General features: G+C 42.7%; 1 protein-coding gene across 1 annotated transcript in view; it reads left to right on the top strand.

The window, feature by feature from the left end:
• The window catches only part of DMD (dystrophin), a gene marked incomplete at both ends in the record, with an annotated part of 1,915,324 nt that overhangs the window by 1,837,444 nt on the left and 55,513 nt on the right, over window positions 1-22,367 (top strand). Inside the window, 4 exon segments of the mRNA XM_084258879.1 lie at window positions 380-537; window positions 17,748-17,914; window positions 20,390-20,501; window positions 21,917-22,053. Coding sequence (XP_084115005.1) covers window positions 380-537; window positions 17,748-17,914; window positions 20,390-20,501; window positions 21,917-22,053 — 574 coding nt within the window.

Below are 22,367 nucleotides of genomic sequence, written 5' to 3'. Positions count from 1 at the left end.
GGGCCAGTTCCACGACCCCTAATGCTAAAACACTTACTTTATGATAAAGGTTGCATCCTCCATGGAAAATCATTTCCCAAAGAATTGTATTCTAGCTTAGGAAAGATTCAAGTGTGTCAATACTGTAAGTTTGCACTTCTTGTAGGGCTGTAGTTTATATTTGGTGATTGTGTGTGTGTCTGTCTGTCTGTCTGTGCATATAATTGACTTGCTCCATAAAAATAATGGTCCAGATCAGCAGAAATTTAGAAATGGGCTCTCAGTGGCAATATTGGATCTTCTGGAGAACTGGTACTGGAATTGAGTTCATCAGTAGATTCTGCTGGCATCCACATGGTGTTGCTTTTTGATTGTGGCCATTCTCTTCTTTCTCTTATAGACCTTTTCAAGCAAGTGGCAAGTTCAACAGGATTTTGTGACCAGCGCAGACTGGGCCTCCTCCTGCATGATTCTATCCAAATCCCAAGACAGTTGGGTGAAGTTGCATCCTTTGGGGGCAGTAACATTGAGCCGAGTGTCAGGAGCTGCTTCCAATTTGTAAGTGATTCACCCTTCTAAGTAACCTATTTATTCGGTTGTATTTTAGAAATGAATGGGAAAAAAAAAAGAAAGCAACAGAACTTCAGTTTCGCACACGAGCTCTCCCGTAGGCAGGTTGGCAGGGCATTTTTGATACCTGAGACCTCTTTAAGTGATGACTTTTGAGACTCTGGGTTTGGGGAGAGAGGACACAACAAAGGAAGGAAAAGAAATTTCCATGTACAGCGGAGATCCCACTTTGAGTAAGGTGCTGGGAAAGGGAGTCTCCAGTGGCTCAGTGAGGGAGAAACTACATCTCACAGCCATAGAAATCTCTTCGTAAATCAAAAAATGACCTTGGAAATAGAAACTCTTAGTTTTCATTTTAACCTGGTTCTATCATGAGAGCCTCCTTTTCAGTGACTGTTGATAAATAGCTAACACAGCTATCCTTTTGAAAAAATAAGATCTTTTTATAGCTTGGGCAACACCTCTGTTACTCTAAGGCCTGAACGGTGACTTCCCTTACCTTGGAGCATTGTCAGAGGTCTGGACTCTTTTGGCTCCCCATTACCTTTTTCACAGCACCACTGGTGCCCCAGAACCACCCTTTCCCTCCCAAATGGCCCAGCCCTGCATTGACAGACACTTAGTTGCTGTCTGTCTTTTTTAAGGTAAGTAATGCAGCAACAAGCATCTTTATCCATTTAGTTTTTTTCCGTGATTGAAGTTTTTTCCTTAGGATAAATTCTCAGGACTGGGATTACCAGACTAAAGGATAAAAATAGCTTTGTGTCTTCTGCTATACATTACCAGATGGCTTTTCGTAAAAAGTTCTTTCTATTTGTAATGCCACCAGCACCAGAGGAGTGAGATATATCCAGTATCACAAAATTCACAGTGTTCTTATGTTGTTTTCTTTAAAAAAAATTGCTAAGAGCTGTTTTTCTTCTGTGGGGTTTTTCAATCTATTCTCATTCCATGAACAAATAGAACTAGCAGTAGAAATCACTGGGTTAGACTGCTGTCTTCAACTACAGGCTAGAATCAAACTAGAAGAGACCTCCTGGGAAGGACATGGTGATTATTTAGATGTTTAAAACAGTTTGAGTATCCATTTAATGACTAACTAGGCAAACTGACTAAATGCACACATAATAAGCCCACTTAGGTAGAGTTGGATATACTGATTGTTTGGCCAAAATTATAGCAACCTAGCTGTAAATGTGAAATGGGCACGGAGACATAAATGCATTTTTGCTGCTCTTACTCAACCTCCCCCCTGCACAGAAATGTGAATAGGCATCACTTCCTCTAGATTCTTTTTTGCATGTGACTGCATTCATATTTCTATACCAGAATGGAGACACAAGTAACTTCTGTACAGTGAAAATTAGTCACAATAATCTAGATACATTTTTTAGCCCAATTCCAACATGAAACAACTTGTGCTGACACGAGGATTGTTTTCCTCGGTGATGTTGTCTCTTTAGTCAAGTTGCAGTTAACTGTTGGAGTTCTGGCTGTGAGACTCATGTACGTGTTCACACACACACACACACACACACACACACACACACAATTGTGCCTCTTTTGTGAATTTAGTCAAGAGTGAAGGCGAGGCCACGGCTGTGCACAGCCATCTCCATGCAGTGGTGGGCCCTGCTGTGCCTGGAGGTGGGGGGGCCCTGCAGCCACTGCGTGCCATGCCCTCGGTCTTCAAGCAGCCACCACGCCCTGCCCGTCTTTTACTGAAATATGTTTGACAGATACTATTGTTTACATTGAAGTATATAACAGTTGATTTGCTTAAATTTTGTAATATGATGGCTATTGTAGCAACAGCAGCTCTCAAGTCACATAGTTATTTTGCTGGTAGTAATAATGAAGATCTAGTTGCTGGTTTGCTGGAATATGGTTGTCTGGACAAGGGGCTGCGGGACAGATGGTCTTCTTTTCCCAGTGCTAGCCCCTCACCAGGAGTGCAGCCCTTTGTTCCATGTCTGCCTGTTGCTTTCTTTGACTGAAGGTCTCCCTCCCCCAAGCCCCATGTTTCTTATTTCATTACTTCCTGTCTCTGGAAAAGAAACGCTCTCATCTCTGTGTCCAAACTTTGAGCACCATCCATCCACCCTTACCTGCTGAGAAAACACATCCTGGGGGACCAATCCCCAAGCTCTTGGGAACATCTTTGGTGAGACTGGGGAGGTGGGGGGAGAGGGGTGAAAAGATACCAGTCCAGATCTCAAGTGCTAACAGGTGGTTTTTAATTTCTTCTCTTCGTGGGTATTTTCTGAATGGTCTTCTTTGAACATTTCAAATTGGACAAAACGTAGTAAAGCACTTTTTCCTTTTTTAGGGAAAGGAACATCTTTTGTTTAATTCCTTTTCATTGCACCCTGACACATTTTCAGGCCTTGCCAAGTGCATTGATCATGCTGCCCGCCACACCCTACTCCCCGTCCATGGTCTTACTGGTTTGGACAGATGCCCTCACCATGTGGCACCATCCTTAGAAAGCATCGGTTTCTTTCCTTTGTCTATTGAAGGCATCCTGAGTTTGCTGTTTGACTCTCAGAGCTTTCCAGATCTGTTGCCCATAACCACCCAGTGTGCTTTCACTACTGTGAAACAGTTTCTCTTTACCATTTCTACCCACCATGCTTAGACATAGTATCGCTACTGTCGTTACTGATGGTAATACTTGGCCTTTGCTCACACGCATTCTTGTGCTTAATCCTCACCAGTCCTTTGGGGAGACTAGAATTGGCAGACTTTGGGTTTTGTTTTTATTGTTGTTTACATGGCTGAACGATTTGTCCGTGTTCCTAAAGTCCCTCCACTGGTGGAAGACTTTGTATGCTTGTCCATGTCCCATTCTCCACCTCTTCCCCAAATATGCACTTGCGAAGCTACTGCTGTGCCCCCTCCCAAAGTGAAATAACAGGCATCTATCCCGGGTCCCTGCTCAATTTTGAGATGCCACAGCAAACCAATGAACATAGGAGACATAGGGGAGGAAGGGGAGGAATCTTCATTTCAAGAAGGTGAGTTTTGGCAAATCGATGTTTCTAGTGATGATGTTGTGCATGTTCTGTATAAACAGCCAGGAGAGGTGTACGTGTTTTATATGACTTAAATTTGGGGAACCTCTCAACTTTGTAGCAATTTGCAATAGGTTTGAACAGATCCACTGTGAACAATTACTTCTGGCTCAACATCCTGGCCCAGCAACCACCTTGCCTTCCACTGTGCCACATGTATGAAAATGACATTTTCTTTTTTGTGTTTTTAAAGATTTATTTATTTATACAAGCACTGGGTACAGTCAGAAGCGCAGGAGGGTGAGGGAATTCACCAGAGCCAGAGTGGGGAACAGAACAGGCAGACTGAAAAAATACACTGCTGAGGGGAGCAGCGGGCGAGACAGGAGAGGTCTGTGGTGCCATGTGGGACCCTCGCCGGCAGCCGGGGATCAAACTGGCGCTGCAGAGGCTACGGGCAGCTTCGCAGCCCAGTGCTCAACCGCTGCGCCACCAAGGGAGGCCCTGAAAATGACATGTTTTCTGAAGGGAAGACAGCAGGCATGGAGATGCCCTCTACCCTTTGTTTCAAGTTTAAGACCTTGGGAATTGGCCGGCTGGTGCCCTTGCCAAGCTTGTGCTCCAAGGCAGCCGGTAGAAACCAGCATTCTTTGTATTGCAAAGGATAATTTCAAACTTTGGTTCTTTGATTTCCTTTGTTTTCTCATCACCAACTAGAAAACTTCTTTTCAGGTTGGTATAGATGGGACATTGTAGCTTCTGATTTAGACAAGAGTCTGGTGGCGGTAGGGAGAACAGGGTGTGTTTGCGCGTGCAGTGTTCTTTGCAGGATCTTTGAAAGATTTTCTCAGCCTATAGCTCTCTAATCTGGAGTTGGATGGTGCTGATGATTACCTAATATGAATGTACTTGACACCACCGGACTGGACACTTTAAAATGGTTCAGATAGTCAATGTTGCTATTGTATTTTACCACAATGAAAAAAAAATTGTGGGGAAAACCCAAAAACTTAGAGAAAAGAGAGAGACAAAGAATAAAATTGCCCATCAAGTTCAAATAAAATGTTGCCTATTTAAAAATCAGTTTAGGCTCTTTCAGGAATTATCCATTAGGCCAGGAAATGAAGTCATTTCTGTGACTATTAAAGAGGAAGTTTCACTGTCAACTTAGGGATTTGATGGTGGTCTTGTGACTGACGGTGAATGAGGTGATAGGGTAGGTTTCTATGCTGGGAGCACACTGCAGTCCGCACATTTCCTGGCAAATAGACTCTTGGATGGTACTAGAAGTAGCTTTGAAACTAACTTGTTTCACAATGACAGCTTCCATTAATGCCTCATCAGGGTGCTCCTCTTTCATCGTCCATAGAGACATCCATGCAATAGATCAGTCTATAGGACCTTGGTGGCCAGGTCTGCCTGGCTATGAGTCACAGAGACTGCCCAAAGGAACCCTGCAGATCACCCCCTTCCTTCTTTTCTCAGATGAGAAAACTAAAGCCCAGAGGCAGAGTGAGTATATTCTACATCCTGTAATTATATTATGTCAGAACGAGACATCAAACCCAAACTCCATATGTTCCAAACCAGTGTTTCCTTCTGCTAAATTGTCTGAGTAGAAATAGATGACTTCAACAAGTTAAAATACTAGACTGCTAAACTAAGAGAGTATTAATGTGATCCCTTGTATGAATTCCGGGTTGTAAGACGATGACATGGATAAATGAATACCTGTACCCCAATACATGCGTACACACAATGCTCTATCTTTGTTTAAAAAATCTATTTCCAGTTGCAGACATCCAGTGTACCCCCAAATGAAACCAAGTAATACTCCCTTTTAGGTGGTAAAACTTCCCATTTGTGACTCCAGGAAAGGGTATGTATCTGTCAGTTGGTATTAGGCAGTGTCCTGAATCGTATCTCTTCCCTTCCCCCATTGATTGTCTTTGTAGTATTTTCTTCAGTAAACATTTTAAGGACTTGATTGTTTAGATGGAATCGAGTATACCAACTTTATATTCAATATGCTTCACCTACAAGAGCCTGGTGTCAAAATCTGTTTATTTTACATCTGTTTTCTGCCTTCTGTTGTATTCATGCATTCAAAATGAATAAGTGGCTTTCTCATCTCTTCTGAATTTTTATATTCATATGACAAAAATGAATATCATCTATGCACAGTTGCTGTAATATAGAATGATATAGAAATGAGAATAAATTACAACCTCAACTGTGGAGAAACAAACATTACATATGCACACACGCAATATCACAATAAATCATTCCAGAATATCTGATATCTGGAGTAGTGAGTAGCAGAGTGGTTAACACATAGGACCAGAAGCCAACTGCCTGGGTTCTGATCCCAGCTCTGCTATTTTTTTTTTTTTTAATGATCCTAGACTCTAAGCTCTTGCTGGTGGGTGGTGGGGGTGGGGAGGGCGCAGGGGTTGTGAGCCCATAGAGTCCCAGTCCTTCGAGTTGTGGTGGTACAGTGAGTACACAGTAGGTGCTCACTGAGTGGTAGCTATAATTAATCTAAATTGCATTGTAACATGACAGAATGCCAGCTACGTGAACAGTTCCTTTTATCTATAACCGAGTCCCTGTAGACAAGATTTTGAGAGACTTGGCATTCTGTTCTCTCTGAGTGTTAAAAATACCATGCCAGGACACTTCTTAATCAGTTTGACAGCATTTCCCATGCCAAATGATCATCATTTACATTTTCTATCCTTGAAATAACTCTTAATAATTCCACTTTGCTGAGATTTCCTTTGGCTTTTTGTTCAGCAATCAAAATATGGGCTGTTTGGCTCCACAGACTTTCTGCTTATGACCCTTTGGACTGACGGAGCTTCATTAGTAACTTCACTATCAGTAAGTCACTACAGTTGTTGATATTCATAAAGACGTTAGCATCGCTGCACTCCTACTGGGCCAGTTCGTGAACAGTTAGTTAAAATTCCTACAATTTTTTTGAAAAAGATCTTTTATCAGAGTGTTATCAGCATTCCCTTGAGTTGACTATTGTTTTTGAATTACTGCTGTTTTTTTCCTTAATTATATGCTATGGTGGGTTTAGCTTCATAATTATCCGCTTAATTTGTTGTGGTTTGTTTGGTTAACTTCTCAGTGTGACGTGATGGATGTTTTCTTCAACAGTATTTTGAGAGTAGAATTGTGTTGTCATTGAAACCTGTTTCATTCATGTATTTGTTGCTTAGGAAAACACTCATCATTCCCTTTCCCCTTCTCCGCCTTCTAAAGTGGTAGTTCATTGTTATGACTAAATTTTCCTTCCTCATTCTCTCGTCTCTCCCTTCCAAGTTTATGCATGAGATGCTAGTGAAAAGTCATTTTTTCTAGATTTTATTTATTTATTTATACAAGCACTGGGTACAGTCAGAAATGCGGGAGGGTGAGAGAATTCACCAGAGCGGGGAACAGAACAGGCAGACTGACGAAGTACACTGCTGAGGGGAGCAGCAGGCGTGGCAGGAGAGGTCTGCACGCCATGTGGGATACTCGCTGGCGGCCGGGGATCGAACCGGCGCTGCAGAGGCTGTGGGCAGCTTCGCAGCCCAGCACCCAACCACTGCGCCACCGAGAAGGCCCTGAAAAGTCATTTTTAAGAGCCATGCTTCTAGTAAGAAGTGTATTCGGACCTCCCTTTCATCAGATGACCACTCATTCTAAATCACATTGAAACTTACCCAAAAGCTCAGGGAAACAAGAAAATTTGAGTTCAACATTCTCCATTTTCTTTATTTCCACTTTCGTCCTAACTTCCTATCCAGTAATCTGGCATAATGTGTCGTGATATATACTTGAGAAAGTCTATTCCATGTTACCTACGGGATAGATGTGCTTCACCAGGTATATGTGAAACTCTTCTGTTAAATAAGAACTCCCTAGCATAAATTACTAGCATTGAGTATACTTATGGATTTGCATAGATTTTAAAATTGTGCTGATGTTCCCTGGAGCTGTGGTGTTAATTGGTTTATTAGTCAGGTGGAGTGGAGAGGCTGAGATCAGGACAGTTGTCCTTGAACATGTAAATGAAGAGTGGATAATCCCTGTGTGTTATTGTTTGGGCTGATTTTATCTTTAATGGATGTTTCAGAGTCCTGATTAATATTTAGAGCAGTGACTGCTGGCCTCCAACCTGCTCATTATCTTAGAACTTTAAATAAAATACTTGATTTCTACCCAAGACAGCAGTTATCGGAAGACTTTTACTTCTTATTTCACGAACACGACTCTTAACCTCCCCATCCATACTTCAAACATGAAAAACTGCCATAAATATGGGGATTCTTAAACTCAGTTTTATGCCAAAAAGTCACAATTGGCATTGGGGAAAAGCACACATGGGCAAGACTCTATCAGGGGATGCTTTGGGGACATTGAAGGTCAGAGAACAAGAAGGAAATCAGTTTGGTATTAAACTTCTGGTGTTTTTGAGAAAATTAACCCCAAGGAGCTTCTCACATTTTATACCTTTGACATTCCTGCCATTCCCCTGACCCTTTCACAGTTACTCAGTCACTCTTACCCACTCTCTGCCTAACTCGTTTGCCCCATGGAAGGGTGACTTGGAAGAAATAGCAGCATTTCATTCTGGTAAGGCACCACCCTTGATCTTAGCCAAAAGGCCAAGAAGCGGTTATTAATTTGGAAAAGTTACAAGTGTAAGATAGAGTCGACAGGGTGGTATAGTGAACACCTGTACTTCTCAGACATCTCTCCCCCATACTTAGCGGTTTTTTTATTTATACTTTCCTCCGTCCCCACTCTTTACAGCATATACCTGTATGTGAATATCCACACAGAGATAGATTTAAAAGTAATGGGGCATCATAGCATAAACCGTGAACCCCTAAGTACTTCACCATGCATCTCATTTTAAAAAGCCATGCTCCAATCACTTTCACAGCCTCATCACAAACAAGTTGAACATTAACTCAGTAGTATCATCTGACATGCAGTCCACATGGAAATTTCCCCTCTGCCCCAGAATGTTCCTTACAGCTGCCTCTTTTCTTCCAGGACCCAGTCAAGGTTCTTGTTACATTTCCTTTTCATGTCTGTGCTTTCACTTAATCAGAACAGTATCCCAGCTTTTTTTTTTTTTTTTATTAATGACATTGACACCTTTGACGTGTCCAGGCCAGTTCTCTTACAGAATGGCCCATACTCTGGATGTTTCTGGTTGTTTCCTTATTAGACTCAGGTTTAAGTTTCTTGATAAGACGCTAGAGAAGATTTTGTATAGTTACCACTGCATCACACCTGGAAGGACCAAATAACACTCTGTTCTTATTGGTAGTGCTAACAGTATTTAGGTAGAGTGTGCCAGATAACTCGATTACAATCCTTCCCCTTTGTAATCATAGTGTGTGTGTGTGGGTGTGTGAGAGAGAGAGAGAGAGAGAGAGAGAGAGAGAGAGAGAGAGAGAGAGAGAGAGAGAGAGAGATTTGAGACCCTATGAATGTCCTATTCCTCTATTGCCTTTCGCCTTATGGTTTAACCTCCATTGATGAATCTTCTCTAATTTTTATATTGGTGCTTATATAATGATGAGTTTCTACTTCTATGATACTTTCTGCTGGTCTTTTGGAGGGGAAAAAGAACTCCCACTTTCCCCCTCTTTTTGGGGGTATCACTATGAACATCCAGGGCGACTTGCCGTATACAAACAATGGAGCTTCTAACTAAACTGCCTTTGGAGACTATGTTTGCCATGTCATTGCTTAAAATGTCAGTACATAGAATTGACAGTACTTTCTCCCCATAGCAATATGCCTGATACTTTTTTCATATTCGCCAACTCTTTTGTGGGAGTGACAAATTGAACAAAACATAGAGTGCAAGCTATGTGCTAAGGAGAAGCTCATGGGCTTTTGTTTCCTTTTTTTCCTTTCTGCTACTTTGGTATAACGGCACCCATAGATCCATGAGGCTGAGACATGCGGTAGCATTTAACAGTAGGAGGAAGGACACGTTATACCTACAAGAAAGGGGGCGAGGTGATTCCAGGAGATAAGAGTTTGCATTTAGCACAGCAGTTTTCGTGGACTCGTACCCTCAGCTGGCTCTCGGTAGATCAGAAGAGATTCCGTTTACAACTTGGTGCCTGGGCACTAACCCAGGCAGGCCCTCGCTGTCAGGACTCCTAGCGCTCTCAAACAAATTAAAGACTCCGAAGATTTTGGAGATCGGCCTGCATGTTCCCATAGGAAATGACTCTGTCCTCTCTTTTTAAGACTACTTTAAACATACCTACTTAAATATTAAAACAATAGATAATCCTGAGCTGTTTCCTTAACCTCTTTGAACCTTTTTTTCATCTGCAACAAAAAGTTCAACAGACTTGTCTCAAGAGTTACTTCTCCCCGAGTTTCTTTGATGCCACGCCGAATGTTATAAATGGAAAAGCAGAAAGGGAAAGGAATTACTGTACTTATCTCAAAGCTTGGTCATTATCAGCAAAGTCTTACCTGACCTGCTGGTACCAGCTGTAACTGAGATATGAGAGGAAACAGTCTTGTAAATGGAGGGTGGCCTTTCACACGAGACCAACTGTTCTCTGAACAGAAGGAGCCCACACTAAAAACAAGATGTGAAAAAACATCCCATGGATCCTCGTGCCCCACCGTGGTCTGCTCAGCAACTCAAGGGTAAGACAAGAATCTTATGCCTGAGAGGATCAAAATGCCACCTTGCTACTGTTTACATTTGTTACATGCAGGTTTCAAGTATTTTTATAGGAGATTTTTTTATCACTCATTTGATTTTCATAAAAATTGGGATTGTTTGGAAGAAGAGTCATTAATATTCTTTACAACTTGTTCTTGTTTCTCCTTTTATGTTCGTTGCTAGTACAGACTTCTCTCTTATGTAAAATATTCTGCCGATGCCCTTGGTAGATTTAGAGGTTGTTAAAGAAATTGTAATAACAGCTCAGGGAACAGTCAGGAACTGCCTGTCCTATGCTGTCTGACCCTGGCTAGCTATTCTCCTTGTAGTTTTCAATCCTTGTGTACAGATGACAATTCACAAAACAGTTTTGAGAAAATTAAATTTAGCAAACCTTTCCAAACACCAGCGTTTTTTACAACGCTCTCCAGAAAAGCTGGGTTGTCATCCTTTAGTGCCATTACCTATTAAGAATGACAGCAATATTGAAGTGGTTATTTGGATCTATGAAGGAAACATTTTACCAGGAATACAGGAAATGAAAATGGCCAGGATGGAGAAATTAACCTTTAAAAAAAAAAACTCTGGTTTGTCCCCGGTGTTTTCCATAAATTTACCTTTTTCTGCCAATAAGAATGCTTCAAAATTCTATGTATGCATTATGGATATATTTGGTTATTAGGTTTCCGCTTAATGGGCAGGAACTTTGTTTAGAATGAAAACACACACTCACGTACATGTACGCATGTATGTTTGCACACACATACTCTCTGTCGTGCTAGCTGACCTGCTTTGCCTTGCTTTGGATAATTATTTGCCATGATTTAATATATGTCTGCTACTGTTTATCCTAGGATATAGTACATTGAGTTGTCTGTCTGAGAAGCAGCTTGATTTCTGATCAGGGTGTACAATTTTAGCATGTTCTGTAACTTCCAGCTTGGGATTTCTTGTTAGTCCCTGTTTTTCCCTCTCTCCACAATATATTAACCAGCGTGGCCTTTCTTTCCCAATTAGCAGTTGACCAGGCCTGTCAGGGCTGCTCAGGCTCAGTGTTGCGGAGTATAGTTGCCTGCCTGTTAGGTGCCTGCAGGGCGCTCCGGGAAATCTGCTGTTTAGTTACTGGAAATGTACTCGTGTTAGTTTTAGCATTTTGACAAATGAACCATGGTAATGTAAGATGTTAACATTAGGGTAGAGATCTTCAGTCTTGGCATGACCGACACTTTGATCTGGGTAATTGTTGAGTGTAGGGAGCTGTCCTGGGCAGTGTTGGCTGGTTAGCAGAATCCTGGCCCCCATCTAGTCAGACCCCCATAGCACCCTCTCTCCTGGTCGTAACAACCAAAAATGTCTTCAGACGTTGTCAGATGTCCTCTGGGGTACAGATTCGGTTCTGCTTGAGAACTTCTGACATAAAGTATGGCTGCCTGCCTGTGGGTCCCCCATTATGAATGTTGTGTCCTCTTATATTTTAAACCAGATCATTCTGATCATATTCTCCAAATCTAGAACTAGGCTATTCACCTTTAGTATGTGACAGCATAACAGACGAATCAGTGGAGACACTGACTTTAAAAACTATTTAAAAGTAAACTTTGGGAAGTTGCAGATGTAATTTTGTCTCCTGCCTCTTAGAGGAGCCCACTGAGATTGTTTTATGCTCCACAATGAGTAAGCAGGTTTTTTTTTTTTTCCATCCAAGCCTCTTTCAGTTATAATAACTCTTTTATTTTCTGTGATTGTACTGCAGCTTAATTGCCACCCATCATTCACTTCAGCAAACTTTTGTGGCAGGTATAGAAACACCTTTCCTGTTTTTAAGTAATCTGCAATCTAGGACATTGAGTCCAAGCATTATTTCCAGGACATTTCTCTTCTTTATCATCCCAAATCTACTGGGTGTGATCTCTTCTCTCACTACTCATTTTTTTTTTCCAGTTTATTAAGAATTGACCTGTTTATTTTCAAAAACCTGACAATTGAGATACCAATGGCTGCCTCTTTAAAAAATACGTGCATGTGTTTATGGCAGCTGCAGTGTGGTGCTTGGGGAGAAGTCTGCCCATCGCATACCTCCTGTAGCCATGAATTGATACTGTGATGCTGAAAGAAAAATGAGTGTCCAAGTTGATCCCCTGGCCGCCATTTGGGGCTTGTTCTCTCAGTGCCTAAGGGTTTATGGGGAGCACAACATGAAAGAGATCCAAATGTTATTCCGAACTCTTGCAGATCCTCTAACTCCAGACTTGCCAGATAATGTCTTTTGAATTACATCCCTTGGTCCCAGATTCCAGGTATTAGAATTGCTTTAACCACCTTTTTACCTTATTAAAATGACATCAGTATCAACCACACTGTGACCTGCTTTAATGGAACAGCAGTCATGACAAAGACAGGAAAGATCCCGCTCTCAGCCTTCATGTATGGACGGTTGCTGAGAGGTAAGGGCCAACGGAGTGAAGTCCTCTGAAGCCAGGATATGTCCCTAGTGTGGTCTCAACGATGAAAAAGGCTGTGATAGCTTTGCTTTTTGTGTGTGCATGTGGAGGAGGAGGTAGGCCAAAAACAAAACAGAACACCAAAGCAAACCCAGGACCAAATGACCCATTCTAAGAGTCTCTGTCTAAATGGAATAAAAGTGGCACAGTGTCTAGACAAAGTCATCCTTGCTCCCTAGAGGAGATAATCCGAAGTCTATGTGTGTGTCAGCAAACCATGACACTTGCAAGGGTGATCGTAGTCCAATGGTATCGTGCCTGTCTTTTGACCTCAGTGACTTCCTACCATTCCCATCTATCCTATTTAATTTTCCTAGAATGCTGGAAGTATAATTTCAGCCGGGGTTTAATTCTAGACCTTTTCCATCTTTATTGAAGCTAGCCTGGTTTTTGCTGCCAAACAAAAGGAGGGACTATACCATTAGGAAACATAATGGTTTGTAGTAAAAATGAAAGATCGGAGTAGAACGAGCATGTGAATCTTCCTATCTTGTCTCCAGTGCTGTCAGTTGGCATAGGCAAGCAGTTTTGAAAGAACCAAAATGATGCATCTTGCTTCCGAGGAGGTAAAAAGAACCCTGAGAATTTCCAACTTTTAAGCACAGGAGAAACTACAGCATTTTGGAAAAGAACATTCTATAGCTTCCCTTGCTAATTCACACTAATGCTTTAACAACTTTCAGCATCAGGAAATTCTTCCGTGTGAGTCACAGCCTAAATTCTTCATGCTGCTTAAGCCTGCTCCTTCTTGTTCTGTCCTCAGTGGAGGGATCGAACAGCTGGTCACAGGCCCCTATGTGAGAGCCATTCACATAATTGAAAACTGTTTTTAAATCGCCCCTTCAGCTACTCTTTCTTGCTTGTTCACTTTTTTTTTCTTCCATGGCTAAATAATCCCAATTCCCTTAAGCTGTTCTCATAGGTCTTTCAAACCCTTTAATTATCGTTTTGCCTTTCTGCCAAGCTTCTTCTGAGTTCTGGGGCAGCCTTAGCCACCACCACCAGGTACCGTTTTCTGAGAAGGATTTGAACAGGACTGAGGGTAATTAGATCACTTCCTCACACTCTACTTGGCCATGCCCCCAGTTATACATCACAGACGTGGTATTCTTTTTATGTATGTATGTATTTATTTTACACCTCCATTTGTTGCTGACTCGTGTTCAGATTCTTTCTGCAGGCTTCCAGAATGAATGGAAGCCTTCTGTTCTTATCACACTTTTAGTATTAAGCCTCAATCCCTAACTCTGTAGTATGTCTTTGAATTTATTAAATTACCACTTAAACCTAAGAAACAATATGCAGGTTCAGATTAAGCAACAATTGAACCCATGTTTTAAATAGGATGAATTAGTGCTCCTGGGAAAGAATATACTGCCCTTTTATTATGGCTTGTCTCCTGCTTAGAAAGAGTTATTTGATCAAGTTGGTTTCTAGACCAGTGGAGCAAGAGATTATAGGACATATTGTAGCTGCAACATACCTTTCTTCTGTATAGCCTCCCATTGTGCCTGCATACAAGATGGAGACTAGGTGGTACTAAGACTGGAACGAGTCATAGCTCACCACCCAGAGAGGACTGAATCCTGGCTTTGTGTTGATGGCAGGCGAAGGTATGACTCATTCTTGGCCGTGGCCTTGGCCTGTTTGAGGCTTTCGCCAGTGACTTTTTGAGGCAGCCAGAACACACTCGTTTTAAAATGTAAAAATTACAGAGTGGGAAAGAATGGCCCAATTCACAGACTGTCAGAGTCAGGGTTCTTAAGATATCGATGAGCTTGTACAATGGGCTTGTACAGGAAAGTCTTTGGCAGAATGGAAACAAATCCCACATTACCAAGTACAGAGTGGAGGAATCACTGGCAAAAGCCAAGAACAGCATTTCCCATCACGCCCAACAGGGCATCGGTACCTTGTGATATTCACAGGCTTTATAATTTAAAAAAGAGCGAGAGCAAGAGAGCGAGAGGTCTTGGAATGGCTGAGTAATTGTAGTGTGGGAAATTGTGAGGTTAAAGGAAGTTCAACGTGTTTCTTTACTGACAACCTCCTCAGCTCTTACTATGTTAACGGGGGTTAAGAATTTTAAGAGGCAGCTACAATGTGTGAGATTTCCTCAGTTATTTTGCCCTCTTCGTGAAGTGTTTTGGCTCATGATTGATCTGCTGGCCACACTGGGAAACACTGACCCAGGGATTTTAGTTGAGTGGAAGCCCGAGGTGAGCCTATAGTGGAAAACAAAAGAAAGTCGTCCCATTATACTGTCCCGAGAGATGGAGGCAGCATTTCCAGCAGATCCTGTTTGGAGAACAGTTTTCTAAAGAACAATGCAAACCAAGCCATGTCAGGTGAGGAGGATATGAAAGGAAGGGGGAAGAAGAGGCATGGACACGAGACGGCTCTGATCCAATACTGAAAGGGTTGTGTGAAGGCTGAGAGCTTCTGGGTTTCTGCTCAGATGGATAAGGCCGACCGGGCTCTTGCTGTGTGTCCAGCGCTGTTCCTTTCATTTGTTAACTCATTTACATCTTAAAACAACCCTATGAGGTGGGTGCTATGAATAGTTCCATGTCATGTCTGAGGAGCATGGAGACAGAGAGACAGAAAGGTTTTCCCCCAGGTCACACAGCCAGGAAGTGGCAGTGGTGGGGTTGGACCCCTGAGGCTTCCACCCCAGAGCCTCCGCTCCTGTTTGCCGCACTGGCAGACTCCAGCTCAACGTGATGGAGCACTGTAGATGGGCCTATTTGTACACGGAAGTTTGCTCCCACACGTGGGTGGTTTTCTATGGTGGCTTTAAGAACACACTGGCATTCGAATAAGAGTTTGGACTTGACGACTGTGGAAGGTCTGAGAGTTCCATGGTGCCATTCAGAGAGGATGAACTCACACGATTCCTTTCATCGTTAGGTCCTATCATTCTTTTTTAATTTTTTAAAAAAATTTTCCACGAAGTACCTCTGTGATGGTACTCTACACAGAGAAAGTGCTCAATGAAAGCTTTTGATCAGTAGCTTGAATGATACCATTTTGCCTCTGGGAAATCCAAGGTTAACCAGCTTATTATCATGTTGTTAAATTTGCAATCAGGGTAAAAGACTGGAGTTCTGCTGAAGTGGGCGGTGTGGAAGCTTAAATGACCTGTTGGTGCAAAACCTATTGCCTTTTTGTCTGAAATGTGAATTGAGTCTTTATCAGGGGACACATTCCAGTGGAAGTAACAGGTGAACATGCTGACTCTAAATAGCCTGTCATAAATGCAGTTGACACTGGCCCTGGAATCGGTAGTGCCCCTTGGTTGTTGGCAAAAGCAAATCATCTCTGGAGGGGGCACTTCCATTCCTAAGCTGCAAGTATCTCCAGAAAATATTTTAAGGGCAATGGGATTAAAAAAAATAATAAGTTCACAGGAAGCTAAGGTGAGTGAGAACAAGCCCTATTTTAAGTATAAGGACCGAACATTTAAAACTTACTGTTCGGGCTTATAGTGGACTGGATGCTGCTAAGGAGAAAAATAGATAACCCACGCAATCAGGCACAAAGAATTCTTAGGAGTGAAATACAGAAGGATGCCAAAAAGGGAAAATGAGGGAAGGCCTGTTCAGAGAAATGGCGGCTACATTGAGAAAGACTATGATTTATCCACTCGATTTCTCTGAGCAGGGAAGAGGGAGAATGGAGAAGTGGCACTGCTTGTTTAGACCATGGTGGAGAGGATTCCAGCGCTGACTAAAGACTCTATAAACTACAGGTTGAAGAAGAGCAGTGACTCCTAAGAAGCATAAATGAAACCGTGGGATCACAAGATTGGAAAGGGACAGATTACCTTCAAGGAAGCAGCAGTCAGCTCTACTGCTGACTTTTCAACAGTAGCAAAAGAGGAAGCCAGGGGAAGGTGGAGTAACAGCTCAGTTGTGCTAAAAAAACAAACAAAACAAAAATACTTTGCAGTCTAAAATTCTGTACATCACCAAGACAGCTCTCAAGAATATGGGTTAAAAAAAGGATATTTTCAGACAAAGAAAACCTGAGGAATTTGCCACCAAGAGACACTCACCAGAGGAAAGAAACTCTGAGGCTATACTTGGGATATTCCACATGGAATGTATTAGATGAAGGAGGCAACAAAAAACCATGTGGTCGATCTATGGGCCAATCTGACAGTATGAAACATTAAAACATGCTCTTTTCCAGTTAAAAAAATAATTAACATGCATGACTACAGTAACATATAAATCAAGTGATAAATATAGTTCATATTTTCGGAAATAATTGTGCGGTCTGAGCAGAATGGTATGTATGAAATCAGATTTTGAAAGCACGATAGCATGAAAGAGACAGAAGCAGCAGGCCCCCTCCCACCGGCGCACGGCACTGGGCCTGGAGGGCTGGCTTCTAGTCTTAACTCTACTGCCATTTAGCTGCATGGCCTCTGAAAAGCCACCCCTCTCATCTATGGCTCAGTGTTCTCGTCTGCAAAGTGAAATGTTACCACCAGCTGACTTTGAAAGCCTCTTCATTACGGTTCTATGAAACACAGAACTAAATGTTCTAGGGAAAAAAAGCAATCAGGAGTTCCTGTGTTGTCTTCTCCCTCCCCCCCCCTTTGAAACAGCAATATATGCTCACATCTTACTTCTGGCTAACTCTTCTGTCAGTTCAAAAAACTAGAGCTAAGTACAGTTTTGCTCGAGTGTGTGTTTTGCTTTACCTTTTCCATTTGTTTGTTTTGTTTTGCTTTCTTGTCATCTAGTAGCCAAGCAGAGTCAGAGCTGTCTACCAAAGCCTTGGGGGGGGAGGGGCGGTAGTGCGTGCGGCTGTTCCCTGAACATGTGCAGACACAGGCTGTGAAAAGTGGGCCTTTTGTGCAACTATGGTTTTTTTCTTTCTTTTACTTTTACCTGGACTGACATATGCCTCCTTTCCCTTCTTGCATTCTCTGGCCCCGCTTCGCTCTCCCTCCTGTCTTTGCAGGCTAACAATAAACCTGAGATTGAAGCAGCCCTCTTCCTCGACTGGATGAGACTGGAGCCCCAGTCCATGGTGTGGCTGCCCGTCCTGCACAGAGTGGCTGCTGCAGAAACTGCCAAGCATCAGGCCAAGTGCAACATCTGCAAGGAGTGTCCGATCATCGGATTCAGGTATTAGGAACCAAGAGAACTCATTTCTTGTCCTGTTTCTCACCTTTTTTTAAAAAAAAAAAAAGATTTTATTTATTTATACAAGCACTGGGTACAGTCAGAAGCGCGGGAGGGTGAGAGAATTCACCGAGCCAGAGTGGGGAGCAGAGCAGGCAGAAGGACCGAAGTACACTGCTGAGGGGAGCAGCGGGCGGCAGGAGAGGTCTGCGCGCCATGTGGGACCCTCGCCAGCGGCGGCACTGCAGAAGCTGCGGGCAGCTTCGCAACCCAGCGCTCAACCGCTGCGCCACCGGGGAGGCCCTGTTTCTCACCTTTTAATGACGTGCTCTTTAATCTCCTGCACCAGTTGCTGTTAGCTCGTCCTCCTGCAGAGTGGGCAAGGAGGTGACTGGGCTGGAACATCGATCACTCTGTTGCTCCCCTGATGGCTGGATTATTTCGGTGGCTCTGACTCATTAGGCAGTGTCCCTTTCCACCCTCGCTCTTCGGAGCCACATTGTTGGTGGCAGGACTGCTGGCTGTCTCCACGCAGATGTCTGTCCTTCAGGGGTGTACAGACGAGCTGTGCCTCCTCCTTCCTGGACCCCAGACATTCTATCTCTTTTTGCTACGGTTTTTCCTGTTTGTGGAAATTCTCCAAAAATCAGTTCTAAAACTAGACACGATTCTATTTGAGGAGACCCATCGCAGTCACTCCATCTCCTTACCCACTTTGCACCATTTTCTTCCCCCTGAAGTAACAAGAAGTGTTTTAAGCACCCTAGAACTTCTTCCTCCGTGATCTGATTACTTTTTGCATCGTGTCCTAATGAACTTCTAAGGGAATATAAAATATGCAAATAAATGAAAGATTCACAAAGCAGCTAAATAAAGTGTTCTTTATAAATTGAAAAGTGAAAGAGAGGAAACATAGCAGGTTATTACTCTGATAGTCTTAAAATGTCCTGGAAAACAACTGGCTCTTAAAATCTTCAGCCCGGTTGACCAGTTTGGGGAGAGAGGATATTTTTAAATGAATTCATCTTATTGAACAATACTCTCGAATTCAAATTCTGAAACGATGATGTATTTAAACATCTGGATCAACATCAAGGTTTCCATAGTGATGAATAAGCCACAAGGCTGTAAACTAGCTATATAGTCTGTGCCTGTTCAGAATCCACTTAGCAGCTAAGTAAATACTCTTTTTTAGTTATGCTTCGACTTGTTTTACTACTTTGTTTCCTAATAATAGCTTTGTACCACTTGTGTGCTTTTTATTCACGGTGCCTTTTATTCACTGTATTCTTTCACCATTGGGGTGTGTGTGTCCTTCCATACTTCATGCTGTTTACAAAGAGGTTTTACAAAAACCTCGAGCGATTTCTAAAGCCTAGCTAGACAACATTGAGTAGGCAAAGCTTGCAAGGGACTCCTTCTTTTCCTTCCTGGTTTTTGGCAGGTAAGGATGATGTCCTGTGGAGCGGGGAGGGGGTGACCACAGGATCCTGCATTATGTTTCTGGCCATTCTGTTCTCAGCTGTCCTAGCTAGTGGGATTTGTAAACCAGGGGAAGTAAAATGAAAAAGGAGAATGGTTTGGAGGAGCTACACATTTTCACATTGAATTCTGTTGCCCCATTATTTTATTTCTCCTCCCCGACACCCCTCCATCAAAAGATGGCTGGGATCTAAAATAGCTCCCTCCCTCCCCACCACTCCTGGATGTACCATAAAGTGTACATTTATGTGAATTGGCTATGGTTGTTATCTGAGAAAGCAACAGGCAGGGAGAGGATGAAAAAGAATACAGTATTCTGAGAATGGGGTGGAGATGTGCCTACTAGTACATACAAGTTTTAAATTCTTTCATCTCACTGAAAATTTGTCTTTTCTTGGGGCTGCAGTATCATCCGTGGGGAATATATTGAGGGATTTCTGGAGAGAGAAAGATTAGAAGGAGATCACCCAAGTAACTCTCTGACGATAAGTCATGTCTGTCCATCAGAAAAAGTACTTAAAAAAGACTTGACTTAATTGACAGTTCTTGGTTAGTTTTTGTCTTATGAAATTCATATTTATAATTTGGGGGGAAATTATTACTTCAAACATGTTTGGCCCCAGCATTGGTCAGGGGGACCTGCAATGTATCAAGTCTCTCTCTCCTGAAAGTTCTTTCAGTTCTCATGTTGGGTCTTCAAAAGGCTGGCAGTTTGCCAGTCCCTTCCTACTTAATCTGAAAGAGTTCCTGGTGGTGGTGAAATAAGAGCAGAGTCTTTCTTCCATATGTTTCTAGGATAATCTTGCTGCCAAAATGTTTTGATACTGTAGGAGACGCACCAGAGAAATCTGGAGGTAGGAAGTTAATCACTTACCTTTGGGGATTAATAAACATTGCATTCTGTTTCTAAGTCAGTGTAGAAGGCTTATGAAAGCATGTTTTCTGGAAATTTGATGTGAAAAAAATTCATGTGTGTTTGTATTTGTTCTTTACCAGGTACAGGAGTCTGAAGCACTTTAATTATGACATTTGCCAAAGTTGCTTTTTTTCTGGTCGAGTTGCAAAGGGCCACAAAATGCACTACCCCATGGTGGAATACTGCACTCCGGTAAGTGGGGTGCCCACCGACTTGAGAGGTAGTTCACCTGGGCAATGTTTCAGCTTCGTACGACACCGCAGGTCTCGGGGTGATACTGTGATTTATACATTTCCCAGATGTTTCCCCAGATGTTCCCCAGCTAAAGTGGCTCCAAATTGTAGGCTCTGGGATTTCCCTTACTCCTTAATGTGTAGGGTGATGCCCAGCCCTTGGGGGACAGCACAAATACTCAACTAATACTGTAGAGTGAATAAAGAGGCTTTTCTTCTATTTACACGGTTGGATGAAAGACGTCCTCACGATTCTTTTTGTGCAGCCCTAGCAGCTGCGAGGAGAGGTTATATAGCCACGAGGCATACTGAATATGGGGGCGGGAGGGTGGTGGTAAGCAGGGTGGTGGTTCCTCCAAATTCATCCATTTTCATTCCATCTTGCATATCTTTCATCTGTTTAACACTTTCCAATTAAATGCTAGGCATTTACCTTTTAAACTGCTGTGTGTGAAACGGGTACATTATCATTAGCTCCTCTTAACAGAGGAGGCCTCTGAGGTCCTCAGGTTAAATCATTTGCCTAAAGGTCTATAATAAAGAGGGGCGCTTTATCCTAAGATGTTGTTTTGGGAGAATGTTCAGTAGCTGATAGAACATGAAAAAAATCACTAGTGACATGGGAAAGGCATGGGCTCGATGGACAGAGAGACCTGGGTGCCAATCTGAGGTTCTGTGAACACTAGATGCTTCTAGTCAAAGCGTATGATCTGTGTACCAGCAGCGTTGGTCTCGCCTTAGAGCTTATTCGAAATACAGACCCTCAGGCCCCCACCCTTGACCTTCTCGTCCCAAACCCGCACATTAGCGAGACCTGCAGATGGTTTCCGCACATCCAATCACATCCAAGTTTGAGCAGCTCTGCTTAGAGCGTCTCTATCCATCACCAGCAATCCTTCCAGTGATTTCATTGTCCGTTCTTGGATTCCTTTCGCAAAGCTGTTCAGCGATGGAGGGTGTACCATGCTGTGAATAGAATGAAACGTGACTGAGGTGAACAGAACCGTTTTTTAAATATCATGAAGTGTGGCAACATTTAAGGTCAACTTTTCGACCTGAACACTTCTAGAAACTACCCAGTAGTGGGTGTATTTCATTTATTCATCATAACAGCTGGTTGAGGTATATGTTCCCATGGTACAGATGGTGAGTCTGGGTAGGTAAAGAACTCATCCAAGCTCACCCACTCGTCCAAGTCCATGCCAAGTCTGGTTGCAAAGTCCGGGTTGTGTCTGATTCCAAAACCTTTGCTCTGAACTCCCACGCTCTCCTAAATGACCACGCACGCACCCTGTGGCAGGACACCGTCATGGTCCTCCGCCTGGAGATTTCACTGCCCCCCCCCCTCTGATGTCAGTGTCATTTCCCTTGCAGACTACATCCGGAGAAGATGTTCGCGACTTTGCCAAGGTACTAAAAAACAAATTTCGAACCAAAAGGTATTTTGCGAAGCATCCCCGAATGGGCTACCTGCCAGTGCAGACTGTCTTAGAGGGGGACAACATGGAAACGTGAGTAGTGGCAAAAGCAAAACAGACTCTCATTTGATGTGTATTTGAGCTCCTCTCAGCTGAATACTCTCCTTCACTCCCAAATGCAAACAGTCTCTCCTATTTCTTTCGCTAGATTTACTCGAGCTGAAACGAGAAAAACAGGCTAATGTCCGATTGCCATTGTCCTATGTCAGCTGTCCCAGGACAAGTACCTTTTCCAAAAGTTAAACCTTATGTCACAGGGGAGGAAAAAAAAAAAAAAAAAAAAACAACCACATTGCCGCTAATGACCTTACAAGGCCTTTAAGAAATATGGGACTGTTTACAAATGA

Source organism: Talpa europaea (assembly GCF_964194135.1).
Source record: "Talpa europaea genome assembly, chromosome: X".
Lineage (NCBI taxonomy): Eukaryota > Metazoa > Chordata > Mammalia > Eulipotyphla > Talpidae > Talpa > Talpa europaea.
The sequence above is the reverse complement of the archived record's forward strand: the minus strand, read 5'-3'. Positions and strand labels throughout refer to the sequence as shown.